This window comes from Syngnathoides biaculeatus, chromosome 4 (genome assembly GCF_019802595.1).
Source record: "Syngnathoides biaculeatus isolate LvHL_M chromosome 4, ASM1980259v1, whole genome shotgun sequence".
NCBI lineage: Eukaryota > Metazoa > Chordata > Actinopteri > Syngnathiformes > Syngnathidae > Syngnathoides > Syngnathoides biaculeatus.
Window position 1 is genome coordinate 14158896 of NC_084643.1, and position 13432 is coordinate 14172327.

The following is a 13432-nucleotide window of genomic DNA, read 5'->3' on the forward strand; positions in this document are numbered from 1 at the left end:
TAATGGAAGTTAGAACTTATTCAGTGTCACGAGGATCAGAAAATTGAATCAGAGATATAATGTCATTAAAATGGTCATCTGAGCGCAATACTGTGGAGCCACAGAAATCACAAAAAACTGTGTAATATTTAATGAAATAATGAATTACATTTTCAGTTTTGCCTTTGGTCTTCTTGATATCTGCTGGCTTTAGCAAAGACATTGGCACAAGTCCTCTCTGGAAAGAAAATATTTTAAATCAACTGAAGCATATTAACTTTTGTATTTTATTGTTTGTATTATACTATGTTCGCTTTCTCTTACCTGTCCATCATATATGACAGTTGCCATCCCATCCTTGTCCTGATCTTCAAATAAAAATACCTTGGACCCTCCTGGCACTGTCAAATGACCTGGGCCTCGAGCCATGTAAGGAACTGTCATACACATGTAGCGAGATTCCCTGTCAAATAGTAAATAAATAAATAAATAAATGGAAACTTTGTATTGTCTGCAAATAATATTGGATTTTCATGCAGAAATTGGTGCTTGGACACTTGGGCCTTCAAATTATATATCTTTTTTTAATGCATGTAAGGGCGTATGCTAAATCGTTCCTTTATTAATCACAATGCACCGGTAAATTTTGCCTTTAAAAAGATAATCAGCCTTGATTTTACCATATGCTCAAAACTGTTCCAAATAGTTTGACATTCTCATCGATGAGGTAGCCAAAATATGACAAGTGGCTCTGGTGTGGTATGGTGAAGTGCAGCTCTACAATATTGAACACCACCAATAAAAATACTGCTAATACCTTTGCCTGTGTCAACCAAAACGCAGAAGGATTATTTTCAGAACTGTTGATACAGTTCAGATAATTTTAATATTATAATATTGTTTGCAGACAAAGATGAATGACATCAACAACAGTGGACCAGTAGTTATGGAAGGAACAGTTATGGGCTTCTGAAAAACATTTCTAAGAAATAAAATATTGTACAGTCTACGGAGCGTTTAACACAATCAGGGCTGAAGTGAACGGTGAAGATGAACAAAAGACATTCTTATAATGACTGATGATTACATAAAGCATAAATATATAGAGTTGTACAAGCAAAGTCTCCCCTCCCCTTTTTTTCGTACAACAAATAATATTCTGGGGCCTTCTATGTGAGATTGAAGTTGGTAAAAATTCTGTGAACATTGGCAGAACATCAGAACACACAAATACATTTCACTTATGCTTTCCACTGACACTTCCTGTCGAGTGTCTGCGGTATATCAGAATCTATCTCATCTTGATGTCAACAGATTTCCATCTTTATCCTTGATCACCCTTACCTGCTGCACATCCTTCCCATCTCTATCCTTCCGTCTGGCCAAACTGTAGAGATGCTTTTCTCCTTCTTTCATGTCCAACCTGGTGTACATGTCGTCATATGCCTCTTGTTTAGCCTTCGCCACCTCTACCTTTTCCCTACGTCGCATCTCAATGTATTCCTTTCGCCTCTCCTCACTCCTCTCACTGTTCCACTTCTTCTCCACTAATCTCTTTCCTCGTATGACTTCCTGTATTTTAGGGTTCCACCACCAGGTCTCCTGTCTCTGATCACCTTGGCTGTAGTAGTCCAATCTTACGGAAGCTCCTCCTGTCCATCGAGAGCCTGTCTCACCCCTTTCTGGAAGACCGCACAACATTCTTCCTTTCTCAGCTTACACCACCTGGTTTACCTTTGTCTTCTGTACAAAGTGATAAATACTGAATACTTTTTACCTATCCTTTCACATGATCCTACACGATTTAATTTCTAATCTTATTTGTTCTACCTTTTTGTATGAATGGATTACTTGGCAGCACTGTGGCCAAGTTGCAGATTGTTAGCCTCACAGTTCTGTAGACCATGGTTCAATCGAGACCCCGCCTGTGTGGAGATTGGATGTTCTCCCCAGTGCCTGCATGGGTTTTCTTCGCACACTCCGGTTTCCTCCCTCATCCAAAAAACATGCATTCATTGGATGGATGGATTACTTGGGTTGTTCGCAGCATCTAATTAAGTTTCCATTGTCAATATCACCTTCAGAAATATCCATCCATCCATTTTCTTAGCCGCTTATCCTAACACGGGTCACGGGGAGTAGCCTATCCCAGTTATCAACGGGCAGGAGGCAGGGTACAACCTGAACTGGTTGCCAGCCAATTGAGATTGATCCCGGGACCTCAGAACTGTGAGGCCAACGCTTTCCAGCTGAGCCACCATGCCCCATTTGGAAATTTTAATATGAAAAATATTGACGTTAAATACTTATTTCAGCCGCTGTAAACCATGTGTCCGCTTCTTTTCCTTTCAACTAGTCTCATTAGGGTTCGCCAGAGTGCATCATCTTTTTTCACGAGAGCCCCTCTTCCGCATTTTCCTCTCTAAAATCAAGAGGCCAAATGTCTTCTTTCACTACATCTGTTCTTCCATCCATCCATTTTCTTCACCGCTTATCCTCATGGGGGTCCCGGGGACTGCCAGAGCCTATCCCAGCTGTCAATGGGCACGAGGCAGGGTACACCCTGAACCGGTTGGCAGCAAATCGCAGGGCACATAGAGACAAACAGCTACACCCACAATCACACCTACAGGCAATTTAGAGTGTCTAATTAATGTTGCATGTTTTTGGAGGAGGAAACCCATGCAGACATGGGGAGAGCATGCAAACTCCACACAGGCAGGTCTGGGATTGAACTCAGGACCTTAGAAGTGTGAGGCCAACGCTTGCAACGTTGCAGCTTCTACACCAGTGTGCTCAACATATAATTTTACGGTAGTCCAAGAAGTAGGTAATTGATTGTAAATGACTTTGAGTAAAGGTACGGAAACGCAATACAAGTGAAATCCAATTACCATTCACCTAGAATGATTTATTTATGATGTTTCCACTTCTGAACTTGCAGCATCAGTAAAAACACCAGCTTGTTTTGGGATCTTGTTCATTTGGTCATCAACCACAGGTTATTACCATAGGAACGTAGATCGATAAATAAATAGGGCTACACCTTTCGATTTGGCTCCTTCTTTATCACAACGAACCAATACAATGTCTGCATAGGCGCTGAACCAATTCGCTTGTTGATGTCACCTTCCATTCTTCCCTCACTCGTGAACAAGACCCCAAGATACTTTACCTCCTCCACTTGGGGCAGAATGTTATTTTTGACCTGGAGAGGGCACGAGGATGATGGTCTCAGATTTGGGGGTGCTGATTTTCATCCCAGCAACTTCACACTCAGCTGTGAATGCTCTAGTGTTGTGGCTTTATGAAGCGAACAAAACTCCATCGTCTTCAAAAAACAGATGCAATACTAAGGCGACCTAACTGGACCCCCTCTATGCTTGGGCTGTGCCTAGAAATTCTGTCCATATGAGTTCTGAAGAGAATTGGTGACAAAGAGCAGCCTTCACTGACTCCAACCCTCACGGGAAATGACTATGACTTACTATCGGCAATAAGGACCAAACCCTGACACTGATCTTATCGAGACTGCAGGCCGGACACAACCCCGGATAAATGCAGAGGGTTGCATCAGGAAAGGCATCCGGCTTAAAATTTTGCCGAACAAATATGAGAATTCATCAAAAGAAAATCCATTACCAGGTCGTGGCCCGGGTGAACAACGTCCATCCCGGCACCGTTAACCTGCAGGGCGTCGGTGGAAATTTAGCTACTGTGGGTCGAAGACAAAGAAGAGGAGGAAAGCAGATTTGTCAGCAGAAGAAGAAGAGGAATGCAATGTCTAAAACTGAGTGTAGGGACTTTGAATGATGGGACTACGACGAAAACCTCAAGAGTTGGTTGACATGATAATGAGGAGAAAGGTTGATACATTCTGCATCCAAGAAAGCAGGTGGAAAGATAGTAAGGCTAGAAGTTGAGGGGCAGGGTTTAAATTATTTTACCATGGAGTAGATGGGAAGAGAAATAGAGTAGGGGTTATTTTAAATGAAGAGCTGACGAGAATGTCATGGAGGTGAAAAGAGTATCAGATCGAGTGATGAGGCTGAAACTTGAAATTGAAAGTGTTATGTCTAATCTGATTATCCCACAAGTAGGATGTGACCTAGAGTTGAAAGAGAAATTCTCGAAGGCACTAGATGAAGTAGTTCTGAGCATCCCAGAGAGAGAGTGTTGTGATTGGTGAAGAATGTAATGGACATGTTAGTGATGAAGAAGTGATGGGTAAATACGGCATCCAGGAAACGAACTTTGAGGGACAAATGGTGGTTGACTTTGCATTAAGGATGGAAATGGCAGTAGTGAACACCTTTCTCCAGAAGAGATAGAAACATAGGGTGATCAACAAGAGTGGAGGTAGAAGCACGCAGGTGGATTACATTTTGTGCAGACAATGTAATTTGAAGGAGGTTACTGACTGTAAAGTAGTGGAAGGGGAGAGTGTAGCTCAACAGCATAGGATGGTGGCATGTAGGATGAGTCTGGTGGTGGGTAGGAAGATAAAGAAGACAAAGGTAGAGCAGAAAACCATGTGGTGGAAGCTGAGAAAGGAAGAATGTTGTGCGGCTTTTTGGAAAGAGGTGAGACAGGCTCTCGATGGACAGGAGGTGCTACAGGAAGACTGGACTACTCCAACCAAGGTGATCAGAGAGACAGGCAGGAGAATACTCGCTCTGTGTTCTGCAAGAAGTGGAGAAGGAGACTTGGTGGTGGAACCCCAAAATACAGGAAGTCATACAAGGAAAGAAGTTAGCAAAGAAGTGGGACACTGAGAGTACTGAAGAGAGGCGTAAGGAATAAATTGAGACGTAGGACAAAGGTAGATGTGGGGAAGGCTGAACAAGAGGCATATAACAACATGTACACCAGGTTCGACACTTAAGAAGGAGAAAAGGAAGTCTTCAGGTTGGCCAAACAGAGGGCTAGAGATGGGAAGGATGTGCAGCAGGCAAGGGTGATTAAGGAAAGAGATGAGAATGTGTTGACTGGTGCCATTAGTGTGCGAAATAGATAGAACCAATATACAGAGTAAGTAGAAGTTGATGAATGAAAAAAAAGAAAGAGTCGAAGAGGCAAGTGTGATGGACCAGGAAGTGGTAATGATTAGTTAGGGCGAAACACAAAAGAGGACGAAAAATGGAAAACCAGTTGCTCCTGATGATATGCCTGTGTAGGTATGGAAGCAATTTGCAGAGGTGACTTTGGAATTTCTGACCAACAGAATACTAACGGGCAAGAAGATGCCTGAAGAATGGAGCAAAATGTGCTAGTTCCCATTTTTAAGAACAAAGAGGATTTGCAGAGCTGTGGGAATGTAGAGGAATGAAGTTGATAAGCCACACAATGGAGTTATGGGAATGAGTAGTGACGGCTAGACTCAGGACAGAAGTATCTGCTGGCAACAGTATGATTTCATACCTAGAAAGAGTACCACAGATGCATTATTTTCCTTGAGGATGCTAGTGGAAAAATAGAGAGAAGGTTAAAAGGAGCTACAGTGTGTCTTTGTGAATCTCGAGAAAGCCTATGATAGAGTACCAAAAGAGAAACTGTGGTAATGCATGTGTAAGTCTGGTGTGGTGGAGAAATTTGTTAGACTATTACAAGACATGTATGAGGACAGCAGAATAGTGGTGATGTGTGCAGTAGGTGTAACAGAAGAATTTAAGGTGAAGGTGGGACTACATCAGCGATCAGCTCTGAGCCCCTTCCTATTTGCTGTGGTCATGGATAGGCTGATCGATTATTTAGACTGGAATCCCCCGGACCATGATGTTTGAAGATGACATTGTAATCTGCAGTAAAAGCAGGGAGCAGGCGTAGGAACAGTTAGAAAGATGGAGGTATGCACTGGTAAAGAGATGAATGAAGATTAGCTGAAGTAAAACAGAAATTTTCTGCGTGAATGAGAGTGGTGGAGGGGGTGAGGCTCCATGGATAGGAAATAGTGAGGGTGGAGGACTTCAAATACTTGGGGTCAACAATCCAGAGCAATGGTGAGTGTGGTAAGGGATTGAAAAAAAAAAACAGTCCAAGCAGGCTGGAACACCTGGCGGAAGGTGTCTGTTGTGTTATATAACAGAAGACTGCTAGGATGAAGGGCAGTTTATAAAACAGTGGTGAGGCCAGCCATAATGTACGGATTAGAGACAGTGGCACTGAAGAGACAACAGGAAGCAGAGCTGTTGGTGGCAGAAATAAAAATGTTGAGATTCTCTCTCGGAGTGACCAGGTTGGATAGGAGTAGGAATGAGTACATTAGAGGGACAGCCAAAGTTAGATATTTTGCAGACAAAGATTCGAGAAAGCAGACTTCGAAGGTTTGGACATATCCAGAGGTGAGTGTCACATCCCATCGGAACGAGAGTAGGACCCAAATGCAGGAACTCGGAAGACGCAAGGTAGTTCAAGGAGAAACGTTTATTATATGCCGGGGTCGGGGATCGAGCAGGCAGTCCGGTGCAGCAGCGGTAGCTGGGACGTCGGGCGAAGGTCGATACACACAGGTTCAATCAGGGATACTGGAGCACACGAACGGGACATGAAGATCAGCGAACTGGCGCCGGCCAGTTGTCATCGCGGTCATATAAATCCACAGCATAATCAGGCTGCATGAGGCGCAGGTGTGCACCTTCCAATCAGCGCACCTGCGCGGACACCCGCACAGCTCGTGCTGGGGCGGCAGGATCATGACAGTGAGAGAGTGCGTATATTGGTAGAAGGGTCTTGAGGATGGAGCTGCCAGGCAAAAGAGTGAGAGGAAAACCAAAGGGAAGTTTGATGGATGTTGTGAGGGAAGTCACGAGGGCAGTGGGTGTTCAAGAGGAAGATGCAGGAGATAAGCTTACATGGAAAAAGATTATGTGTTGTGACAACCACGAATGGGATAGGCCGAAAGGAAAAGAAGAAAGTACTCCATACTCCCGATGCACCCCCCACAGGACTCCCCAAGGGACACATTTGAAGGCCTTCTCCAAAACACATACAGACTGGTTGGCCAAGCTCTCATGGACCCTCGAGGATCCTGACGAGGGTGAAGAGCTGGTCCACTGTCCCATGACCAGAAAGAAAACCACAAAGCTCCTTCTGAAACAGAAATTCGACTTCCTGATGGACCCTTTTCTCCAGCACCCCTGAATAATCTTTACCAAGTAGGAATGTGATACCCCTGGAGTTGGAACACAGCCTCCGGTCCCCCTTCTTAAAAAGGGGGACCACCAGCCCAGTCTGCAAATCCAGAGGCACTGTCCCTGATGCCCACGCGATGGTGCAGAGGTGTGTCAAACAGGACACCCCGACAGCATCCAGAGCCTTTAGGAACTACAGGGGAAGCTCATCCACCATTGCAGCCCTGCCACCGAGAGCCTGCCTGAGAGACCGAAGACTATGCTTCCTCATGGGAAAGCACGTTAGTGAAATTGATGATGTCTTTGAAGTATTCTCCCCACCGACTCACATCATCCAGAGTCAAAGTTCACAGCATCCCATCCCCACTATACACAGTGTTATTGCACTGTCTCCCCACCCCCTCCCCGAGATGCAGGATGCTGGACCAGAATTTCCTTGATGCTGTACAGAATTCATTCACCATGGCCTCACCGAACTCACCCATGTCTGGGTTCTTTCCTTAGTGACCACCAAAGCTGCATTCCCCTTGGCCAGCAAGTACCCATCAACTGTTTCAAAAGTCCCACAGACCAAAAAGGCTCAATAGTACTCCTAATTCAGCTTGACGACGTCCTTCACCATTGTGTCCACCAAAGGGCTCTGGGATTGCCGCCACAACAGGCACTGACTACCTTACAGACACAGCTACAGTCGGCTGCGGAACATGGTCCACTTGGACTCACTGTCCTCCATCTTCCACGGAACGTGGTGATGTTCTGTTGGAGGAGGAGGGAGTTGAAACGCCTTTTTACAGGGGATGTTCCCAGCAGACACTCAGTGACAAGGGATTCAGATGTTCCCAGCAGACACCCACTGACAAGTGATTCAGATGTTCTGAGCAGACACTCACAATACGTTTGGGCCTGCCAGGGATCTTCCCCCATCATCGGAGCCAACTCACAATCAGTGGCGCTGGCAATCACTGGCAATCAGTAGATGGCTCCACCTCTCTCTTTACCCAGCTGTCCAAGACATCTGACCCCAAGTTCAATGACTTGATTACAAAGTCAATCATCGAACATCAACCAAGGGTGTCCTGGTGCCGTGTGTATATATGGACACCCTTTTCCCATGGACAATCTTTGATGATGTAGAGAAGCACCACTCGGGTTCCGATTGGGTGGGAGAGAGGGAGGTCAATCACACCCTTCCAGGTCTCTCTGTGACTGCCCCATGAGGGTGTGTTTCCATCTGAGTTGCAATTTCCCATTTCTCAAAAATTTGCTTCACACTGGATCAAAAGAGGACTTCACTCAGCATTACATCCATAGAATATGTGGCCGTGTCAACAGTTTTCCCAGGGAAAAGATTCAACACATACTTCTCCCACAGTTTTTGCACCAAAGACAATTGCTCACATGACGCTTCGGTGGCCACAGCTCTGTGGTACAGGTGCCTGCGCGCTCCTCCCTTCACGTTTTTGCTAACTGTACCAAATCCAGAGAGAGCAGAGAATTAAAATTATATCTTTAAAATAAAAAAAGGTTAATACTTTCATCCCAGCTAGATGAATGCATCTGGCCTGTGCTTACAAATGTCCCAAATTCACACACCACTATGGCGAAAATGTAGTTTTGATTCAATGGTACTCACCGAGCACCATCCACTTTGGGCTGATAATAACCAGGTTTCTGTTGAGAAGACATGAAAGCAGTCAGTGATGAGGGTTTTAATATATATATATATATAAAATGAATAACTAGAGCCTTACTTGTAATCGGAGAGGTTCAAATCCCCCAAAATCATCATTTGGAATCATGGAGGAAATCACCTTCAGGTAGCAAGCAAACATTTATAAATATTTTGTATTCCATATTTTTAAATATTGATTCAGTAATGACAATTTCTACTCTGCAGACTTGGTGGATTTCACACAAATGAAACAAATCAATGCTTTTTACTTTCATTTACAGTACATACAGTACAGCCAATATGCATTCTCACACATTTTTCAGCAGTTTAAGTCGAACTGTACATTCTATAAGCAGTACAAGTGTGACATTTTTTTTTATTCTTTATCCCCATAATGATTTCTTTTGTTATTTGAATGTGCTATAATTCTTGCAGATCCATTTAACATCTGGATCTGATGCACAATCTTTTAAGTGACTGCACCCATTCTTCATATGAGCAAACTTATTAGTGAGTGCCACGCATTACATTGATTATTTAATATAAAATCTCATTGAATGTCTCATTGAAAATCCTTTTCACAATTGAATTTGAGTTGTGAAGACAAGATAGAAAAAAACACAAAAACCAGAGAGTTGAGTGTGCGTGAAAATCAAGATATTTTGAGGGTGACAGAAAAAAACCTGAAACATGGGCCAAAAGCAATACCATAAGCAATACAACCACTTGGAACGTTCTCAAGAAAAAGGAAACTGCTGGTAACAGGTGTCAAATATCAATAAAAGAGAAGAAATTGATGACAGAAATACCTTTACAATCAGAATCAGCTTTAATGGCCAAGTACGTAAACACACACAAGAGACTTTTCTCCAGCAGTCGGTGCTGCCCTGGTACGGCACTCAGTACAAGGAACAACATAGCAACGAGAACAAAGAAGAGGAGACATTTCTGTTTATAGGAACTATACCTTATAAGTGTGTTAACAATGTCAATTGTGGAAAGGGAGCAGTTTAAAGTGACAAATCATGCAGTCTACAAAATAGGGGGGGGAAAAAGAAAATATATATATATATATATATATATATATATACAGTGAATGCAAATAAGTGTTTAAACACCTGTCCATCAGCCAGAATTCAGACCCTCAAAGACCTGATAGTCCGCCTTTAAAAGTCCACCTCCACTCCATGTATTATCCTGAATCAGATGCACCTGTGTGAGGTCGTTAGCTTCACAAAGACACCTGTCCAACCCATAGAATCAGAAAGACTCATACTTGTAACATGGCCAAGACCAAATTGTACATCTCCAAACAGCAGGAAAGGGTTACAAGAAATTACCAAGTGGATTGGTGAAAAAAGGTCCACTGTTGGAGCATCCATTTGAAAATGGAAGAAGCTAAACATGACAGTCAATCTGAATTGGAGTGGAGCCCCATGGAAGATATCACCTTGTGGGGTCTCAGTGATGAGGCCAAAATGAAACTTTTTGATCATAATTCCACTAACTGTGTTTGGAGGAAGATGAACGATGATTTCCATCCCAAGAACACCATCCCTAATGTGAAGCATGGGGGTGTTTTTTTGCACATGGGACAGGACGACTGCACTGAGTGCATGACTGTGGCCATGTACTGTGAGATGATGGGGAACAACATATTTGTCTCAGTCAGAGCATTGAAGATGGGTCGTGCCTGGGTCGTTCAACATGAAAATGAACCGAAGTACACAGCCAGGAAAACCAAGGAGTTGGTCCGTAAGAAGTATATCAAGGTTCTGGCGTGGCCTAGCCAGTCTCTTGACCTAAATACAATAGAAAATCTTTGGAGGTAGCTGAAACTCCGTGTTTCTCACAGTCAGCCCAGAAACTTGTCTGATCGAGGGAAGATCTGTGTGGAGGAGTGACCCAAACTCGCTCCTGCAGTGTTTTAAAACCTGGTGAACAACTACAGGAAATATTTGATCACTGTAATTGGAAACAAAGGAAACTGCAAACTGTACCAAATAATAACTTTGGTTTTCTCAGGTGTTCAAATACTTATTTTCAGCTGTATCACACTAATAAATCACACAGGTGCATTTGATTCAGGATAATACATGGAGTGGAGCTGGACTTTTAAAGGCGGACGATCAGGTCTTTGAGGGTCAGAATTCTAGCTGATAGACAGGTGTTCAAATACTTATTTGCAGTTGTCACACAAATAAATTGTGGAAAAAAAAATCATGCATTGTGATTTCTGGATTTTCTTTTTCGATTATCTCTCTCACAGTGGACATGGACCTACGATGAAAATTTCAGACGTTTCCATGATTTCTAACTGGGAGAACTTGCAATATAGCAGGGTGTTCAAATACTTATTTTCTTCACTGTATATTGTACATCCAAGAGAGAAAGTGGAAAGGGAGTAAGGCTTGAAGTTCAGGCGCAAGGTTTAAATTAATTTATCATGGAGTAGATGGGAAGAGAAATGGAGTAGAGGTTATTTCATAAGAGCTGGCTAAGAATGTCTTGGAAGTGAAAAGAATACCAGAATACCAAATTTGAAATTGAGGGTATTATGTATAATGTGATTAGCGGCTATGCTCCACAGGTAGGATGTGACCTTGAGTTGAAAGAGAAATTCTGGAAGGAACTAGACAAAGTACTCCTGAGCATCCCAGACAGAGAGAGTTGTGGTTGGTAGAGATTTCAATGGATGGCAATGGTTGGCAAAGGAAACAGGGGTGATGAAGAAGGGATGGGTAAGTACGGCATTCAGCAAAAGAACTTTGAGGGGCAGATGGTGGTGGACTTCGCAAAAAGGATGGAATTGGCAGTGGTGAACACTTATTTCCAGAAGAGACAGGAACATAGAGTGACCTACAAGATTGGAGGCACACGGGTGGATTATATTTTGTAAGGACGGTGTAGTCTGAAGGAGGTTACTGGCTGGTGGGGGTGAGTGTAGCTGGACAGCATAGGATGGTGGTGTGTCGGATGACTCTGGTAGCAGGTAGGAAGACTAAGAAGACAAAGGTAGACCAGAGAATCAGGTGGTGGAAGGTGAGAAAGGAAAAATGTTGTGTGGCCTTTCACAAAGCGGTGAGACAGGCTCTAGATTGACAGGAAGAGCTCTCAGATCACAGGAATACTACTGCCAAGGTATTCAGAGATGCAGGCAGGAGAGTACTTCGGGTGTCTTCTGGTAGGAATGAGGAGAAGGAGACTTGGTGGTGGAACCCCAAAATACAGGATTTTATCAGAGGAAAGAGATGAGCAAAGAAGAAGTGGGACACGGAGAGGAGTGAGGAGAGGCGAAAGAAATACATTGAGATGCATAATAGGGAAAAGGTAGGAGTGGGGAAGGCTAAACAAGAGGCATATGACGACATGTACACCAGGTTAGATACGAAAGGAGAAAAGATTCTCTACAGGTTGGCCAGACAGAGGGATAGAGATGGGAAGGATGTGCAGCAAGTAAAAGTGATTAAGGATAGCCATGGAAATATGTTGACTGGAGCCAGTAGTGTGCTAAGTAGATGGAAGAGTACTTTGAGAAGTTAATGAATGGAGAAAATGGGAGAGAAGGTGGAGTAGAAGAGGCAAGTGTGAATGACCGCGAAGTCACCATGATTAGTAAGGGGGAAGTGAGAAAGGCACTGAACAGAATGAAAAATGGAAAGACAATCGTTCCCGATGACATACCAGTACAGGTATGGAACCAATTTGGTGACGTGTGTGTGGAGTTTCTGACCAACTTATTCAATACAATACTCGCGGGAGAGAAGATGCTAGAAGAATGGAGGAAAACTGTGTTAGTCCCCATTTTGAAGAACAAAGGCAATGTTCAGAACTATGTAAACTATAGAGGAGTAAAGATGATGAGCCACACAATGAAGTTACGGGAAAGAGGAGTGGAGGCTATACTCAGGACAGAAGTAAGTATCTGCGAGCAACAGTATGGTTTCATGCCTAGAAAGAGTATGGTAGATGCACCATTTGCCTTGAGGATGCTTGTGGAAAAGTATAGAGAAGGTCAGAAAGAGCTACATTGTATCTTTGTAGACCTAGACAAAACCTGTGACAGAGTACCAACAGAGGAACTGTGGTAATGCATGCGTAAGTCTGGTGTGGCGGAGAAATTTGTTGGAATAGTACAAGACGTATGAGGGCAGCAGAACAGTGGTAATGTGTGCAATAGGCGTAACAGAAGAATTTAAGGTGAAGGTGTGATTGCATCAGGGATCAGCTCTGAGCCCCTTCCCGTTTGCAGTGGTAATGGATAGGCTGACATATGAAGTTAGACTGGAAACCCCTTGGACCATGATGTTCGCAGATGATATTGTGATCTGCAATGAAAGCAGGGAACAGGCGGAGGAACAGTTAGAAAGATGGAGGTATGCACTGCCAAAGAGAGGAATGAAGATTAGCTGAATTGAAACAGAATATATGTGCGTGAATGAGAGGGATGGAGGAGGAAGAGTGAGGATACAGGGAGAAGATTACTCGAGGGTGGATTACTTCAAATACTTGGGGTCAACAATACAGAGCAATGGAAAGTGTGGTAAGGAAGTGAAGAAACGGGTGCAAGTGGGGTGGAACAGTTGGCGGAAGCTGTCTGTGTTCTATGTGACAGAGGAGTCTCTGCTAGGATGAAGGGCAAAGTTTATAA

General features: G+C 43.5%; 1 protein-coding gene across 1 annotated transcript in view; it reads right to left on the bottom strand.

Moving 5' to 3' along the window:
* The window catches only part of noxa1 (NADPH oxidase activator 1), a 58316-nt gene that overhangs the window by 20295 nt on the left and 24589 nt on the right, over positions 1-13432 (bottom strand). The window contains exons 7-10 of the mRNA XM_061816489.1: positions 8861-8920; positions 8743-8780; positions 304-442; positions 149-217 (exon numbers count right to left, since the gene is read on the bottom strand). Coding sequence (XP_061672473.1) covers positions 149-217; positions 304-442; positions 8743-8780; positions 8861-8920 — 306 coding nt within the window. The remainder of the gene's footprint in view (positions 1-148; positions 218-303; positions 443-8742; positions 8781-8860; positions 8921-13432) is intronic.